At 36.8% G+C, this 20239-nt stretch overlaps 1 protein-coding gene across 1 annotated transcript in view; it reads right to left on the reverse strand.

Annotated features, from left to right (window-relative positions):
- The window catches only part of GLRB (glycine receptor beta), a 52868-nt gene that overhangs the window by 25142 nt on the left and 7487 nt on the right, over positions 1-20239 (reverse strand). The window contains exons 3-4 of the mRNA XM_036315172.1: positions 10736-10842; positions 8963-9030 (exon numbers count right to left, since the gene is read on the reverse strand). Of these exons, the coding sequence (XP_036171065.1) occupies positions 8963-9030; positions 10736-10842 (175 nt within the window). The remainder of the gene's footprint in view (positions 1-8962; positions 9031-10735; positions 10843-20239) is intronic.

Genomic DNA, 20239 nt, shown 5'->3' on the forward strand with positions numbered 1-20239 from the left:
ACATAGGCGTGAAGTGGCAGAGTAAAGAATGAAGGCGACTCTGGCTGCCGGAGCAGCGAGAGGCTTGAAGGCGCTTCCAGCCGGAGCAAAGGCCTGGGTCGTAGGTGCTGGAGGAAAACTGGTGCCGGCAGCTAGGGGAAGGGAATCTTTTCGTGCAACAGGCCTCTAGTCCTATCTAATAAAAGAGAAACATGGTAATTAGCCGTACATCCGCTACCCTTCCCATTGGCTAATCAGGGCGATATGACAATTTTCCGGAGATGCTCACATAAGCTCTGAGTCTTATATTTCAGTGAGCATCTCTGAAAAATTGGTAATTGCTTACTTTTCTGTGTCATTCTTGATCATTGTGTCTCACTGTCTATGTATATATATAAAAAGCCAGCATCCAGAATGCCATAATGACTGGAAAGACCAGTTGCTATGACATCCACTGTGGCCAGCGAACTGGCCAGATCTGGGGTGGGGCTGGCCTTCTAACCTCCTGCAGTCCTTCCCTCCAGCCGGCCCATTGCCCATAGCCCCTCCCCATGGCCATCCCCACCCCTGATCAGCCCCTCACACCAAATTGGGGGTGGGGCCCACCAGCCAATTACCCTCAGCCCTTCCCACAGGCAGCCCGGCCCTGATCAGGCCCCAATCGGGGCAGGCCGGCCGGATCCCACCTGTGCACAAATTCGTGCACTGGGCCTCTAGTTGCATTATAAAAGTGCCTCAAAGATGCTTTTCTATTAGGTATGTAGGTATATACTATTATGATTCAATACAAGTTGCAGCATGCTTATATATCTTTTAACAATGTTTTAAAATTTTACAATTAATTTAAAGTAATAGTTTGAGTTAAACACTCATTAAAATACAAAAGCTCATTAGTTAGCATGCTTTGGTTAATGTTTTATGAGCATTTCTAAATGACTGGTAATTATTTGCATTTCAAATGGCTCTATATTAAGATAACTATCTTTGAAACCTATTTATTTTCATTTTCAATTACTCAATCACAATAATTATAGCTCTATCATTTATTTTGCAATGAACAAACTCCCATCAGAAAGAGACTTCTTTTATCAATGCGAAATTACTTAATTGTTTTCAGAGAACTTGGTGACAAATACTCCTCATTGTTGACTCCAAACTACACACTATTAGTCATTATCTGAAAAATGGATGATCTCCAAGACGTTCAGTATCAATTAACAGCCAAATTAAGCTATTTCTTCAAGGCAATAAAACATTTCACAACAAGACATTAAAACTGATTTAGTTTCATTAATGATATTTTAACATTAAAAACAGCTTATCTGTATTTTATATTGTTGTTAGGATAGTTCTGCCTACCTGTAAGTTTTACCTAACTCTCACATAGGCAGCCTTTAACTCATTTGTTTCCTTTACATTCTGATTAAAAAAAAAAAAATCATTCAAGGAAATAAAGAAGATCAATTCTCCCAGCATCTGGCAGCATTATAATTATAGTTCTGTCAACAGAATTGTAGTAAGCCTGGTTTCAAAAGGATATAAATGTAGTTGTTAGTGAGGTTAGAAGTTTCACATAAGAACTGCATAATAACAAATTACCAGTAAAAATTCCTAGGTTATATTTTTAGCAATTTTCTCAATATGTCATTTTAACATTTGTAGTCAAATATTATTTAATAACACCTTATGAATATTTAAATGTTATAAACCTCTGCCAATAGTCCATTTTTGTTAGGAGTGCCTGCTAGGGGATGAAACATTAAACTATACACTGCATGAGAGTAGCAATCTGCTTAATTGTCTATATAGAAAGTGTCCAACATACTTCTATTAAATGCAGGAATAAAGAGATGACTTTTGTGGTATTTTGACGGTTAGGATATTTCTCTAGTATCAGTCACACCATCAATTTAATTTTTCCTATATCAACTTATAACAGTGACAAATTACTGGAAGGAGAAAATAAAACTTGGACATTTCTCATCTTTCCTTATTGCCTAATACAATACTCTTATGATATTTAATTACCAAATAATAAAGCTGGGAGAAAAAAATTGGTTAGAAAGGAAGGTAGGAATAACAAATTATGTTATTCTTTGTTTTAAGGCAGACACACTAAAAAAGTAATTTTGACAAAGAAAAGAGACAGACATATAGTATATTTTTAACTATTAAAAACACAGATACTCTCAAATTGTCCTTACTATGATTTACTTTAAAGAGTGAGACTTTTCAGTAATCACTGAATAAAAAAAAAAAAGCCACTGGTTATGTTGGCATTTCCATATATTGAAAAAGTTATGTATATGTGTGTGTGTGTGTGTGTGTGTGTGTATGTATGTGTATGTGTATGTGTATGTATATATATAATCAGATAACCCTCTAGCCGCATTTGGGAGGAAGTTATATGTAATCAGATAATCCTCCAACAGTATTTGGGAGAAAAAAATTAACAAGTGTTCATCAGCGTGCATATTAATTTCCTACTGCTTCTGTAACCAAGTTACCAAAAACTGAGTGGCTTCAAAAAAACCCACCAAATTATTACCTTATAGTTCAGAACATCTAAATCAGTTTTACTGGGCTGAAGGCAAGGCATCCTCAGGCCGCTTCTGGAGGCTCTGAGGGGAGTCCAGTTCCTTGCTTTTCTGGGCTTCTCCAGGCTGCCTGCATTCTTAGACTTGTGGCCGCTAACTCCTATCACGCAAATTCATACTGTCTGCATTGCAGCCACTAATTCTGTCTCCCACCCTCCTGCCTCCCCAGCATAAGGACCCTTGTGATTATACTAGGCCCCCATCTCAAGATCCTTAATTATATCACACACAAAAGTACTTCTTACTGTATAAAATGACAGCACAGGTTCCAAAAATTGGAGCACAGACATCTTTGGGAGACCATTACTTAGCCTACCACAGGGCATAATCCCTAAAGATGAATGACATGAGAAAAAATAAATATAAAAACATTTTAAGGCTTGTGTATTTATGATCCAAAACAGAAAATAAAACGCAATTGGAACAAATACGGATGGAGCAAAAGTAGTTTTACAGTTGTTTTTATGAAAAATAATACAATAATTAATAAATAATAAAAGAATAAACTCTGTTTCATGTGCTCACAGCTATAAACCAAATTTTGCTCTACCCTGTATATATAATATTATTCTAATAAATGAAATAATGCTGGAAAGTTAAAAAACAAAACAACAAAATACAAGGAATAATAAAGCTAAGACAAGTTTTAAGGAAATAAATTTAAATCTCTATATAGAAGGAAATATAGAAAATAAAATTGTTTTAAAAACCCCAAAGATGAGTAATAACCAAGGACTACAATAAAGCTTTTTTAGCTGATCCCAAATATGATCATTCTTTCTTGACAGTCACAACTGTGTTGCTCAGAAAGAATTGAGATCCATTATTAAAACAAGCAAAAAAGTAATGTGGCAGAAAGGCACAAAAAGTCTGACAGGACCATGAATTGTAGTGCAATAATTGAATATAATTACAAAGCATGCCTAGACCAAAGAAAGGAAATGGATTATATAAACAAACTTTTACTTCCATGAAAAGAGCTCTTATTATGCCTGGTGAGGTAAAGGGCCTGTGTATAGATTATTACAATGAACCGTAATACCCAATTTTTCCCCAAGTGCAATAGTTCACATTTTCAATTATGAAAAATCCTGCTGATTTAAGCCAAACATCAGAATTGAATGAAAAAACCAACAGAAATTATAAACATTACTGGAGAGCAGATGCCACCTAGCCTCTAACAAACCATTCTTCTTACTTTTTAATTGAATTTACTAGAGGCCTGGTGCACGAATTTGTGCATGGGTGGGGTCCCTCGGGGTGGCCTGCAGGGATCGGGCCCCAGCTTGCACCCCTAGCCTCGCAGCCCCACAGCCCTGCCTGGCACCTTGCCTTGGCCTGGCGCCGCCCCCTCACCTGCTCCACCATCCCGCCTGCGGGGTGATTGATCGGGGCCAGGCCCCCGCCCAGCTTCCTCAGCACCTCAGAGCTGGGTGACGGCCCTGCCCCTGCTGCCAACGCTGGTTGCCACTGCAGGATGATCGGGCTCCCACTCATACCTGCCTTGGTCTGGTGCCACACGTTCACCTGTTTCACCATCCTTTTGTGGTCCTGCTCTCATTGGGGCCTATTGGGGCCAGCAGCACCTCCACTGCCTCCCGCTGCCAGTGCCACATCGCTGACACCGACCATGTTCCACTCCGCCCTCTGGTGGTCAGTGCATGTCATAGCAAGCAGTCGAACTCCCAGTCTCCTGGTCGAACCCCCAGTATCCAGGTCGAACAACCACCCGAGGGGACAATTTGCATATTAGGCTTTTATTATATAGAATTGGGGTGACATTGGCTAATAAAACCATACAGGTTTCAAGTGCTCCACTCTATAACACATCATCTGCATCCTGTATCATGTGCGCACCACCCAAAGTCAAATCTCTTCCTGCCACCATTTATGCCCCCTTTGTGCTCTTCTACCTCCCCCACCCCACTTTCCCTCTGGCAATCACCATACTGCTGTATGTGTTTGTTTTGTCTTTCTTAAAATATATTTTTATTGATTTCAGCGAGGAAGGGAGGAGAGAGAGATAGAAACATCAACGATGAGAGAGTATCATTGGTCAGCTTCCTTCTGCACACCCCCACTGGAGATTGAGCCCACAACCTGGGCATGTGCCCTGACCGGGAATTGAACCATGACATCTTGGTTCATAGATCGATACTTGACCACTGAGCCACACCGTCTGTGCCTGGATTGTTTGTTTGTTTGTTTGTTTGCTTAATCACTTCACCTTTTACACCCTGGTCCACAGCTGTCAGTCTGTATTACGTATCTATATGTCTGTTTCTATTTTGCTTGTTAGTTTATTTTCTTCATTAGATGCCACATATAAGTGAAACCATATAGTATTTGTCTTTCTCTGACTGGCTTATTTCACTTAATATAATACTCTCTAGGTCCATCCATGCTATTGCAAAGGGTCTTAGAGATGTGGGAAATATGGAGAGCTTGATAAAATGTATAAACTTTATTTTAGTTATAAAATGAATAATATCTGAATATAACATGGTAACTACAGTTTATAACTCTGTATCGTCTAATTAAAATCTGCTGAGAGAGTTAAAATTTGCTGAGAGAGTAGAACATAAATGGTCTCACATATATGATGGATGTGTTGATTTGATGGGAGGAGGAATCATTTCACAATGTAGATGTACATCAAATCATCATGTACACTTTAAATATCTTACAATTTTATTTGTTAACTATACCTCAAGGACTAAAAAAAAAAAAAAGTAAGCTCATCCTAGATGATTGGAAGAAAAAAGAATATCCTCTCATAATATAACTCTCATCCATTTAATTATAACTTTTTAGTTACTCTCCTAAGCCATCTCTATTGACAAGTGTTTATAATAGGTAATGAAGAAGTTTTATCTTAAATTCATTTTTTCTCCTTAGAAGATATCTTAATGTTAACTATCCTATATAATAAAAGCTCAGTGACCACAATGGCATAACAACCACAACGACCGCTCAACCAGTCGCTATGAGGTGCATTGACCACCTCTCGATCCCTTTCCCCTGACCCACAGGCTCCAATTGCCGGATGGCGATCGGGGAACCACGGTAGGTGGTGGCGGGGTGGGACTGGGGACTGGTGAACTGGTGGAAGATGGCCCTGATCGCAGGCTAGGCCTAGGGATCCTACCCGTGCACTGAGCCTCTAGTCCTATACAATAAAAGGGTAATATGCAAATCAACTGAACGGCGGAACAACTGGTCGCTATGATGTGTACTGACCACCAGGGGGCAGATGCTCAATGCAGGTGGTCAGTGCACTCCCACAGGGGGAATGCCGCTCTGCCACAAGCTGGGCTGACCTCTGGTGAGCGCAGTGGCACTAAAGATGTCCGACTGCGGCTTAGGCCTAGAGGGAGCAGGCATAAACTGCAGTCGGACATCCCCTTAGGGCTCCGGGACAGTGAAAGGGTCTCTAGCCTCTATATAATAGCTTATGCCTATCCTAACTATTAAGCAACAAATCTCAGACCATTTGTTTTTTAAAAGATTGAGCAAATCTATAAAATATGACAGCCTCAAAAACATCTCTATAGCCTGGCTGGTGTGGCTCAGTGATTAAGTGTGGACCTATGAACCAGGAGGTCACGGTTCAATTCAGGTCAGGGCACATGTTCAGGTTTTGGGCTCTATCCCCAGTGTGTGGTGTGCAGGAGGCAGCCAATCAATTATTCTATGTGCTCATTGATGTTTCTCTCTCTCTCTCTCCCTCTCCCTTCCTTTCTGAAATTGATAAAAATATACTTTCAAAAAAGACATCTCTATATAATATTGTTTTTTTGTAGGGATGTCTGAAATAAGCATTGCTAAAAGCAAAAAATAATTATGGTAAAATAAGTCTACTTGATGAGGATGGTTCTTATTCTGAACCTTTAGACTGTCTACACAACATAAATTGAAAGGCAGTTTGGTTTTCATCTAGATTATTTTAGCAAAAGAAATAACAAATAAAAATAATTTTATTCTCTAAGTAAAGGCCTCTAAAATTTCCAAAATGAATACTATAAAATAGTGACATTATTTAGTCTGTTATTTAACCAAACAAATGTTCTACATGGATCTATTGTTTAAAATTTTTCTGTCAATTGTTTTATTGCTACATGAATTCACTTGGTGCTAGGCAAATAGCAGAATTTATTTATCCAACTACTCAAGCAACATTAACTAGTACAAGATATTTTATTTATGTGTTCACTATTTATTGAGTGACTATTGTCATCTGTATCTTATGGAAAATGAAGTAGACTGCATTATTTCTGACTTTAAGAGCTTTGTAGTCCATTAGAGAATAAAAAGAATACACACACAAAAAGAAGCTATCAGCTTACATTAACAAATAAATGCTAGAAATGAAAGACTTGGATTGAAAAGAGGGCACAAAGTGAGTCAGAGTAGCCTTAAAAGACGCTAATTAGAAGATAGATGGAGATTAGGGATAAATAGTAGGAACAAAGACTCCATAGGAGAATTGCTTGAATTTGGTCCCAGCAATAAATATTTTGGGCTAGCTACTGTGATGCGTCTATGCAAAGGACAAAATGGTTGACACTTCTATTATAGAGAAAGGGCGAATAGCAATATTAAAATATTTCTTCTAACTAATTTCCTTTCAATGTGCACAAATCGTGCACCAAGACACTAGTGAAAAATAAAACTGTACAGAGTAGAGTGTGGAGACCAAATAACTCCCCTTAAAGTTTCCCTGTGAGAAAAATGACAGCTCTTGCTCTTGAAGAGTAAAGTGCTTTGATAGACTAATCATATATTGAATTAATGAGTGCTATACTTATCTCTATGTAGTGATATGTGGTACTGCACATTATATTACAGAGCTGTCATCTATTGATCTATACTGTATGTCTATATCATTTAGGTGAACTAAAACGTCACTGAAAGTCAATTTTGGACTTGATTCCAAAGTTGTATTTTAAGCCAAAACCGGTTTGGCTCAGTGGACAGAGCGTTGGCCTGCGGACTGAAGGGTCCCAGGTTCCATTCCGGTCAAGGGCATGTACCATGGTTGCGGGCACATACCCCAGTAGGAGATGTGCAGGAGGCAGCTGATCAATGTTTCTCTCTCATCGATGTTTCTAACTCTCTATCTCTCTCCCTTCCTCTCTGTAAAAAATCAATAAAATATATTTAAAAAAAAAAAAGAAAAAGAAAGAATGATCCTTTCTTTAAAAAAAAATTGTCTTTTAAATACTTCTCTAAAAATATTTACACATTGTCTAAGAAAATCAATTATTCAGAGGCTAAACACATGCTTTTACTAGTATAAAAATAAATACATGGCATTCTCATCACAATTAGAGATAAAAATAGGCATTATAATGTAAATGCAATATACAATTCCTTTTGTAACACACCAAGCTGCTACTAGGAATAAAGGAATAGTTTCAATTATTCGTTCTCTAGTCTGAGATATTCCCTGAATAAGTATACTGTGCTGTAACCATTATTATTAGGCTTTCAATCCACACCTTATGACTTAATAAAAATATAAGTCTTTTTTTATTAAACACACACACACACACACACACACACACACACACACACAACCTGTGCCTTTTTTCTCCCACCTGAAGTATAATTTTAGCATGTAGTTGTTGTTTTTTTTTTTTAAAAAAAAAGAGCACAAATCTAGAATCTAAAACATCAAAAAGCATGTCAATATTATTGAATCTGTTTAGAGAAGCTGAGGGGTAATCACATCATAGATCACTCAGGAAATTTAATCTCACTGGATAGCTGTCTTTGACTCTAAAGTTTAATTCATCAGGAATAGTAGTTATTCCCTGATATCTTTCTTTTTTGTTCCTTCAAGACAGGGTCCTCCTCTCCCTCCTTCCCACTCATCTCCCTCTTCCCTAGGTGACAATCTTTTCAGGGAGCTCCATGCCATATTTTATGAAAATCAATTTTGCTTTTTATAATTCTCTGCTCCACACATCACAAAATTAGCACAACAGAGAAAACAAAGATTCTCCCCAAGAAACTGGAAGAAAGAACCTGTCAACAATCAAATATTTGTGAATGCTCATACATCTTCGCATATTGGGGAGGAAATGTTGTCTCAGGGTATTAATTGCATAAATCCTTTTTTTTCCCATGTGGCATCCAATTAATTGTTCAGAGTGAGTATGGTAATTTTTCCAATGCAGTATTAAGGCTAAATTTGAATTGCAAAATATCATAGGCACTGAAATCACTAACTTAACAAAACCTTGGAACTGGATTATTTTATACCAGGAGTGAGCATGCATTTTTCCTTAGAGTTACACAATATTTTTCAGTTTTAATATTACTTTCACTATGCTCTAGTTTAAATTTTGATAATTAAAATATTAAATTAACTGTGATATTACCATTGTTGTCTCTTGAATGGATCCAAAACTGTTGATAAAAATGTTTACTACTACATCAACAGGAATGCCTGTGAATAAAAATTAAAGATATATTTAGTAGCTGTAAAAAAGCTTTATGTCAGAATCTACATATTTCATTGTTTATGTATTTGTTTTTTATATTTTTCCCAACCCACATGTGATGTAAAATTGTAAATCAGTGGTCTCAGTATACCATGTTCACAATTACTATTAACTTATTTTTCTAAATAGGGATCATAACGCAATTAAAAAATGAGTTAAGTTGTATTTTATAATGTTATTTTCTCAGAAATATTTATCTATTAAATTGTAGAGACTGAGAAAATACATTTACCTTTAAAAAATGTTTAAATTGGGTTGATGCATTTACTTTAAGAAAAAGTAAATTATTATTTACAAAACATCATTTAAAAATATGGTATACTTTTTTTAAATTTGTATAATCATCTGAAGTTCTTACTTGCCTTGGTAAGCAATATTCAATAGATTTCGCTTACATTTACTATACTTTTCTTTCTAATTCATGCAATTGCAAAATTAATCAGACATATAAGAGTCATTATAAAGATTTTTGCCTGACCTTTTAGAAAATAATTTGAAAGTTCATGGAGTGAGAACTAAGGTATAATGTTGCAAATTTCTTTCTTGCTTTCTTTTTTCTTTACTCGTTGTGGGCTGCTGGTTGGGCTAACAAAGGGAAAATGTGAATTTAGCCTTTCAGCCACATAACCACTGACTGATGAAAAACAGGTGGTGAATCAATATATGCTAGACATGTGACAATCCAGGCCATGGCTGTTGTTGAAAGTAACTGAATCGGTTCTGGTAATGAACAAAAAACCCTGTTTTTACAACATAGTTGTATAACTTCAGTTGACTAGAAGCAGCTGCAGACATTTTTTCTATGAAGGAAAAAAAAAATCAAGCTTTATACTGTTAATCTGATCTACATTAATACCTGTCCTTAGGATTACAGTTTTCCAGAGGAGATTTTTTTCATATTTCTTTTTCTAACTCATCAAGAGGACAAACAAGTAAAAATTAAAGCAAGAAAAAGAAAAAAAAAAGTTTGCTTCCCTATACAATCTTCTCATGACTTTCATAGCGAGTAGGAATTTTCTTCTTGGAAGGTGTGATAAAGAGTAGTATTTTGTTGGAATAAAATCAATCTGTGTTGTAGAAAACAGTCTTTTAAATATTTCAGAGGCTAAATACATGCTTCACTATTATGCACACAAGTTACTGTGGTTTTAAAACCCATATGACCATCTTCCATCTTTTTTTTTCAGCAAAAGAGCAGAGGAAAAAATGTTTTATCAGTGTGAAAGGCTAGAAAACGTAAAAAGATAACCTAAATACAAATCAGAACATTTCTCTATTCCTATATAAGTATATGGCCACTTTCCTACAAACTATAATTTTGATGTCTGTGAATGAAAGCCAGCTCTGTAGCCAGAGCCTAAATTTTGAATCATAAGGTTAAGAATACTAAGTACTCAGAAAATCCATTACAGAGGTTAGCCTGTTAATTCACAATATACCTTTTTATACAAACTGGAAAGCATATAAAACTATTAGAATTATTATTTTGCCTATTTTTGAACATGCGTGGCATTACTCTGAATCTAAGATCATGACGGGACTTATCAATTTGCAATCTTGTTTTTAACATCATAACTAAATGATTTCATATATAAAATTAATTTTTTTAAGTTACAAAGAAGAAGATATTTGAGGGGGGAAAAAACAAACCTTTGAAATTTGGTCTTATCCTGGGATCATAACTGACCAGTAGCCTATTCAAGATATTGCTAGTGGAGTTGGCAGGGACTCGGGCAAGGTCCTCTGGTGACTGCTGGCTATAAGAGAAAAAAACAAAACAAAATCCTGATAAGTATTTAGAAATGGCAATCAACAGGAATGGGTCATTTTCAATGAAGAAAAGACTTGGCTTCTGGAGACAAATCTACAATTACAGCACGGAGTTTCCAAATACAAGTAAATGAAAAGTAGTAGACATTGTCAGTAGGCTGAAATATGTGTGCCATGAGAAATAAAACCAATAAAAAAGTACTTTAGCACTTATTTTTACCAAATGAATAAAACACTGTCCTAAATACTCCAACTTTCTTTTAGATAAAATTAAGCAGACATCTTACTTGTCCTTAAGCAAGCTTCAATCAAAATCTAGATGAGCACCAAACCAAGAGAGTGCAGACAATGAGATAACAGCAAAAGATATGCCATTTTTAATAATGTAGTATAATATGAACATTCTGCATAAGGGAGTATGTGGATACCGTAAGATGGCCACAAAGATAGTCTAAGAATTTTTTAAAATCATGCTGATATTTATAAAATTATATTGTCCAAGAAATACACAATGAATGTTCTCATCGAGTTAAATATGTTGGAAAGGGGTGTGAAAATAAATATACTGCTAAAGGAAACCTCCTTTAAAATGGAGTTGAAAAGCCCTGTAGGGGGAGCTCTCATGCAAGTACCACTTCTTGCAACCGACAAAACCGGTAAGGGAGGGCATTTTTCACTTAGGATTCTAGCTCCTGCTTTTATAAAAAGGAAGATCTCCTTGCCCCAGCAGCAACACATTAACCACCCCTTGCAGATCTATGAAAAACCACCACAACCTTGAACTCTTGTTCTCCAATGAACAACCCTCCCCAATTTCCTCCTAAAACCTAACAAAAGCTAACCTTCCCTTTGTCTCTTTGGACTTGCCTATGGTTCACCTGAGCTTGCTTGTCCCAAATTGCAACTCTCTGCTATTACCAAATAAACTCAATTTCCAATAAAACAACTCGCTGTTTTTATTTTTGAGGATGACAGTTCAAATTGGTCAGAGAAGGTCTCTGTTATCAGACCAGTTAAACAGGGAAAATACAGAGCTACAAGATACAACTATCTCTTTCTATTACATGTGTTTGCTGTCAATGACTAAAAAGAGGAAAAAAACTGCCATATTTTTCTATTCCAATTAACTTTGAACAATGAATCAATTAAATTGGTAGTTGCTTGGCAATACTTTAAACACACACACACATTTCCTTGGAAACCAATGGAAAATGTTTGGTTATTATTTGTTTGGGTTTGTTTTAACACCCATGAACTCTGGTCATATAATCATTTTCCCAATACAAAAAAAAAATCCATGAGAACCACAAGGAAGATTAAAACTATATTTGGAGCATCTAGCACTGTCCATTCATTATTGATATGGTAAAATGTCAATTTCATAAATGATATTCATTTATATGAATCAAACTTGGATGTATTGGCTGGGGCTTTGTTTTGAAAACCCAGCTCTTATCTATCAGGCAATTCTGTTCTGAGTTAATTATCATACAGTCTGCTGCAAAGATTCAACCACTAGAGGTAAGATAGGATCAATATTAAGAAATTCATGAAAAATCTAACAATAATATGAATTGATAAACCTTTTCCAAGTAGCTATCAGAGTCCAAAACATTTTTTTAAAAAGAGAAAATCAAATTAATTAAAACTCCCCAAATTGCAGGAGATATAGTACTTTAAAATTGTTTCTCATGGTCTTATTAGACCCAAGTTGCAGAGAGTTGGAACTGGTAATAAGATTTCACTTCATTGCAGGTGAAATTATAACCTCTTTAAAGCCAACTGTCACCCTTATCAAAGAAAAAATCCTAAAGAGAATGAAGGCATGTGGGATATTAGGATGCAAATTAGTGTTCAAACTCACAAGATTTCTCATTCATAAGAAAATAATTGATCAATTACAAAATACTCATATTGGTTCAATTAAAGAGTGCAATTATTGTGCCTCTTGATATAAAATCTTTCATAAGTATCTTCCTTCTAAACAATGAAATGACCAGACAGCATAAAGACAGTCAACACTAGTTTTTGTAGTAGAGAACTTTCCAGCCTGATTTTTTTTCTTAGCTGTGAAGAGTGGCAGAATATGCCACCCTACAATAAATCCCTTTGTCATAAGGATTATTTTGAGCTAAAGACACTTGGAAAATAGCAAATAAAGGGAGAGACCTTCTTTGAACCCTCCTTATCTGCCGATAAACAGATCCTCCAAAATGAATTCAATTATCACAGAACCCCTCCCCAGAAATTTCAACTAGGAAAGACTAACTTTTATCACAGGAGAGGAGAGAAGTGGACAGCACACCAGACAAACTTTGTAATAAAGTATCATATTTTTCTATATTTTAAATGGCCAATTCATCTTTCCTATAAATCATTTATTCTCCCTTAGTGGCCTACATCCCCCACACTTCCCCCCCCGTTCCCCCCCCGCCCCGTTTAGATGATATATAAGCCCAGTCGGCGTGGCTCAGTGGTTGAGCACTGACCGATGATCCAGGAGGTCATGGTTCGATTCCCATTCAGGGCATATGCCCGGGTTGTGGGTTTGATCCCCAGTGTGGGGAGTGCAGGAGGCAGCTGGTCAATGATATTCTCTCATCGTTGATGTTTCTATCTCTCCCTCTTCCTACTTCTTTGAAATCAGTAAAAATATATTTAAAAAATAAAAATATATTTTAAAAAAAGATGATATGTAAGCTCTCAAATCTCACTATTTTGGGGGTATTCACTTTTTTTTATTGTAATGTCCCTGTGCATGTAATATTGAAAATTAAGTTTGAATACCTTTTCTCTTCTTAATCTGCCTATTTCCAGTTTACTTAATAGACCCAATTATAAGCTGTAAGCTGTGTCAATCAAACTCATTTTCTAGCTATTCTAATTCACTAGCAAATTTTGTCCTTCCTTCATTCAAAGGCTCAGAATAAATCCCCCTTCCCGGAATATTGTAATTTCCACTTCTTATTGTATTAATCTAAACCCAAACCATCTTTCAAGATTGACTTTATAAAATCTTGTCTTCATCATCCCACCTTACTCTAATGAAGACAAACTGATAAATATACATTGCCAATTATTTTGTAGTTATTGATTTTAGCAAGAGGAATGGAGAGGAATAGAGATATAGAAACATCCATCAGCTGCCTCCCTTACACCCACTACTGGGAATCTAGCCCACAACCCATGCATGTGCACCGACCAGGAAGCTAACCAGGAACCTCTTGGTTCATGGGTTGGTGCTCAACCACTATAGCCAGGCTGTAGTTTTTCTTATCTACATGTATATTACCAATAAGACCAGATGCAGACAGTATAATACTTGAGGAAATAATGGCTTCTGCATTTTTGTAATAACCCTATATAGCTTATATAGTATCAAATACACATTGGGTTCAAGCCTTTTCATCTGTCAGGTCTTTAGGTAGGCTTTAGTCTCAAGATAGCTGCATGTGCTGTAGCAGTAGCAGTTACACTCATCATTTCCAGATGAGGAAGAGCATTTATTCCTGTGGTGTCCTCTTAGGAGAAAGGAATTTTTTTTCTCTCAGAAGCTTTCTAGCATTGGACATTGCTGAACCAAGGAATGTATCACTGGCCAGGAGGAAGAAACAATCATGGTTAGCTCAGATTATAGCCTGGTATGAAATAGATATTGGAGAATTAACCACCTTGTCCATTACACTCTTGTATTTGATAATCACAAATACTTGCTTAAATAAGAGAGATATTAGCCACGCAGAGAACCATTTATTCAGTGAAGTGAAAGAGAAAAGCCAGATTGGTAGGAAAATGAGTGGTAGGTAAGTAAATGAAGCAACAGAGTATATGGTATATGTGGAAATGAAGACACAGTAAAATTAAGACAGTTTTCTAAAGTGGTAGAGTCAAGAATGAAACCTGCTAATCCAGATTTCTAGTTATCACTTGACAATAAGCCTGCCATTATGGAAAAGAAATACTATCTATCTTCTTATGATCATCCATCCATATATTGTTTTATATTGCTTTATTTAGGACAATAATCTATCTTATATCACACTGTAAGTTCAATTAGTTTTACTAGCTTTTAAAATTATTAGTTCTAGAAAATCTGAATTTGACCTTTTCCAATTAACCAGTATCACTCTTCTATCTAGTTATCTCCAAATGCTTGTATTTTTCTCCACAGCCAACAACAACAACAAAATCTTGCCTGGCGGGTGTTGGCCAGTGGTTGAGTGTCGACCTATGAACCAGGAGGTCAATGTTTGATTCCTAGTGAGGGCATATGTCTGGGTTGTGGGCCCAATCCCTAGTATGGGGTGTGCAGGAGGCCGCCAGTCAATGATTCTCTCTCATCATTGATGTTTCTATCTCTCTTTCCCCCTCCCTTCCTCTCTGAAATCAATAAAAATATATATCTTTAAAATTGTATGTGTTAAAATCAAAAAATGTTGGCTGACAAAAACAGCCTCTTGAATTGAAAAAGGGAACACATCACATATACTATAGCCCATTCTATTCTTATTTCATCACTATGTGTTCTCATGGCTCTGATGCAGGTGCCTTGATACAAATATTTAGTCAATAGTTCACCCTTCTTTATATTAATATTTCAGAGGCATTTCAAAATTTAAGAGAAATCTCATGTAGTTTATATTCACATGCATAAATTTAGGGATTTTCATACCCTAAAAATCAATAGTCAATACTAAAATAACTTTAAAGTCATCTCTAAACATTAAAAAAAAAACACATTTTAAGTGCCTAGATACCTATGCCACTTTCTTCCAAAGAGCTAAAACAATCTGCATGTAGCATATTTTCCTAAGTCTGTACTTGCCTATATATAACCTTATAATCTGGAAATGGAACAGTACTATTTATACAAAATAAGCACAAATAATAAGAGTTAAATGATGTTAACAAGGTCACACACTTAATGCCTTTCACTATTAGTCTCCATATTCTGAATCTCAATCTAATGTTTTATCCATCTGACTATGCTATTTTGTTTTATTTCAAGAAATCTATCAACAATTATGATATTATTGCAAAACAGGATTGATTTCATGAAAATGTGATATTAATTTAAGAAAATAACTTACTCTATTCAGGCAACATGATCAAATGACAAGAAAAAATAATACTTTATATCAAAAGCTTTTTTTACAACCAGTCTTCTTTTGTTCGCTTGCCTAAACTTCAACCAATGTCGTTACTAATATGCAAAGTTATGCAAGGAATGTATCAGGCTATATAGCTGTATGATGTAATGTTTTCCAGCGCTAAAGGAAAAATACAGAAATTTCTTTGCAAAGGGGAAAAGCTCAGCTTTCCATTAAGTGTAGGACATTCATATTTTTACATGACCCTTTAGTGACCACACTGCACAGTGCCATTTCAGAAATGGTGTGTATGAGTATATTGTCTTAATCTCATCCCTCAAACCAGGAATTTGAGCCCAACGGGATTGCTTTGTTTTTCCAAGAGTTATAAATACCACAGCAATGGGCAAAGATCTCAGGCCTGGATTCGGTATGGCCTATGTCAGTATGTGTAAACTGGGCCTGAGGCCCCGTAAAGCTTTTGGCTGTACATGAACTAAATAAAAGAAGCATAAAGCAGCAAGGAAGAGCAAGGTTGTCAAATGTGTGGGTTGTATTATTCCTCCTCTTTACTCCAGGGCAGGAGTTCTTTACCTCCTTTTTAGGTTACAGACAAAACTATGAATCTGATAAAAGCGATGTCCTTCCCTGAAAAATACATGCAAAGTTTGCAATGCTGAGGGTTACCGGACCTGTGGACCATAAGCTGAGAAACAACTCCTTCATGGAAACAAATGCTGGTATCCTCATCTAGTTGGTGATGTAAAAAATAAAATCAGGTATCTTGTAGTGACAGAAGGAAGATAAGGGGGAAAAAACAGATGAGAATATGCAGAAGCCAACTGAAAGAGCTCCCAATGGCCAAATCTATAATAATTTGAGCAATAAAATAAAGTAGTATTGGGTTATATTCTAAACTATAAAATAAAATCCAAGAATACATATGGACATATGCTTCCCCAAAACACATACCCCTGTGCTAATTATGAGAAAAACATCAGACAAATCCCAATTGAGTGGCATTTTACAAAACACCTGACTAGTACACCTCAACGCTGTCATGGTCATGAAAAACAAGGAAGTCAGAGAAACTTCACAGCTGAGAGGAGACTAAGGAGGCGTGAAGACCAATGTAATGTAATATCCTGAATGGGAATCTGTAACAGAAAAAGGACATTCGGTAAAAACTAAGGAAATCTCAATAAGATACGAATTTTAGTTAATAATAATGTGTCAATATTGGTTCTTCAACTGTAAAAATGTACCACACTAATATAAAATATTAATAATAGGGAAAACTAAATGCAGGGTTATTTGTGAATTCTGTAGTCTTTGGGCAATTTTTCTATAAATCTGAAACTGTTCTAAAGTAAAAAAATGTATTTAGGGAGGGGGGGAGAGCCAACAGCCAAGGCCCTAACAGACCCCTCAGCAAAGAAGATGCACAGATGGAAAAATAAACATATGAAAGATGTTCCAGGTTATAGGTCACCAGGCTAAGCAAATTAAAGAACAATGATATACTACCCCACACCTATTAGAATGACCAAAATCCAGAACATTAACACTAAATACAAGTGAGAATCTGGACCAATAGGAACTCTCATTCATTGCTGATGGGAATGCAACATGGTACAGCCGCTCTGGAAGACCATGTGGTGATTTCATACAAAACTACACATACTCTTCACCATCGCATCCAGCAATCTTGCTCCTTAGAGATGAAAACAATGTTCACACAAAAAGCCTGTACACAAATATTTATAACAGATTTATTGGTATTTGTCAAAACCTGGAAGAAACCAAGAAATCCTTAAATAGATGAATGACTAAACAAACTGTGGTGCATCCAGACAATGGAATATTATTCAGCACAAAAAAGGAATGCGTGATCAAGCCTTGAAAAGACATGGTGAAACAGAAACGCATATTACTAAGTGAAAGAAGCCAATCTGGAAAGACTATACACTATATGATTCCAACCATATGACATTCTGGAAAATGCAAAACTGCAGACAGTGAAAAGATCAGTAGTTGCCAGGGGTTGGTTGGAGGAGGGGAAGAGAGATGACTAGGAAGAGCACAGAGATTTTTAGGGCAGTGAAACTACCCTTCTAGATAATCAGACAGACAGACATATAGAGCTAAACATTTTATATGCTCAGGTAAGAAACTAAGTCAATAGTTATTTTTGAATCCAGATAATTAAGGGGTTATTTGTTTTGTATTTTCCTAACATATTACTACCTCTCTTGACAGCTTCTGTATTTTTCCATTCTGTTTTCACACATTAAATTGTGAACAGAGGTTTATGACTATAGCAAGTGATACCTTTTACATGATTAGTTGAGTTTAATTAGTTTATAATTTATTTGAAAAGAATGTGCTTACGAATAAATGTGGATGTGTGTGGCAAAGTCTGGCATGTTATTATAGGCCAAGAATCATAATTAAGAACAGTTTTCCACAACATTTATTTCATTTATCTCCCCAGTGGGCTTCAGGAACTTTTGGATCCTGTAGAAACATTTTCAAATCTTGTCTAACTTCAATTATGCACTTACATCATCCATGGCTCAAAAAAAAAATGTTTTTCACAAAGTAGAAACATCTATTTGGAGAGATGCTGGGTTTTAGAGACTAGCAATTTCCAAATCCCATCAAAGGCTATGGTCTTATTAACTTCATATCACATGTGAGATTACTTGTCCTGTGAATACTATAAGTATTTTCTATTTATATGGTATGATTCTCAAACAGTGTAAAACACTATACACTCTCACTACTTCTCATTGGTTTGTTAATTTGATACAAAACTCATGTCATAAATAATTAAGTGCAAACCTCAATCCAAACCAAATGTTTACTGTGCAATTGCTTTCTGTGCTTTGCAGAAATAGTATTATATCCTGACCCAGCAAATAAAAATCCGCAGTAACACCTCTAACTCTGCTCTAACTGCAGCTGGAAAAGTACTTATCTTTTCTCAATTTTCCATGCGTAGCACAGATATAAAATGTTTCTCTTCTGGCTTAATAGAACTGGTAATAAGATAAACCCACACTAATGCACATAATAAAGTTAAGTGTGGGAATAATTGAAGAAACACCTGTCTAACAGTCTACAGACTGGTTGGTGTTCTATCCCAGACAGACAGTAAGATTCCCACGTGGTACTGGGCAATTCACTTGCCCTCTCTGAGCCTCAGTATCCTCACCTTTACATCAAAGGTTTAAATGAGGGGATCTCTATGACTCCATTCAATAATCTGGATCTACCTGTCGTGGATGCTGTGGTGCTGCAACCCCAATGGTCCTTTCAAAACTAAGACTGTTGCCAGGAATGCTGGCTGCTTAGGAGTTGGAGCTGCGTCTCTTCTGGAGTAACCTTCAGCTGAAGAGAGGTGTCTTACCCATATCCAAAAACTTTGTCATGGGGATTCCAGGGAACCCTTTCTACTAATAGAGACAACTTGAGAGGGTGTCCCAGCTTCAGAGTGCCCTAGGGCAGTGGTCGGAAAACTGCGGCTCGGCAAACCACAGCTCGTGAGCCACATGCGGCTCTTTGGCCCCTTGAGTGTGGTGGTATTTTGTGGAAGACCCACACTCAAGGGGCCAAAGAGCCGCATGTGGCTTGCGAGCCACGGTCTGCCAACCATGGCCCTAGGGCATTGACTGATGCTTAGGTGCAGCTGTATTGTTCCTGGGTTTGAATCCCCTTTCTTCACCCACATAGGTGTTGTTCCAAAAGCAATTGCTCTCTGCCTGTAGATCTTCATCTCAGAATCTGTCTTTGAGAGAACTCAATCTACAACATCAGCTAAATAATGTGTCCTTAAAAAACAACATCTTATACAACTATCAATATGTAGCATTTCTCTTTTACTTTAGTCATTCCTGAATTCACTTAAAAAAGTTCTTGAGCTTTTATATATGCCATACAAGGTACCAGATGCTGGTTATGCATTTAAAAATCTAAAATAAATGTTGATTATCCTATCTAATAAAGACAGAATATGCAAATTGACTGTCACTCCATCACAAAGGTGGCAGTGCCCAGTCCCCTCAACCTTGCAGGAGTCACCCAGTCCTTTCAGCCCCACCGGGGGGTGGGGTGGTGGTGGCAGGCATGCAGTGCGGCTGGACCCGCCCTCAGCCCCCCAGGGCCACCTGAGTTTCAGGTAACCAGGGCTGGCCGAGGCTTGTACTGCTGGCAGTGGCAGCAGCAGAGGTGTGATGGGGGCGTCGCCTTCCCCTGATCACCAGGTCGCCTCCTGCCCCTGAGGGCTCCCAGA

Source organism: Myotis myotis, unplaced genomic scaffold (assembly GCF_014108235.1).
Source record: "Myotis myotis isolate mMyoMyo1 unplaced genomic scaffold, mMyoMyo1.p scaffold_m19_p_6, whole genome shotgun sequence".
Lineage (NCBI taxonomy): Eukaryota > Metazoa > Chordata > Mammalia > Chiroptera > Vespertilionidae > Myotis > Myotis myotis.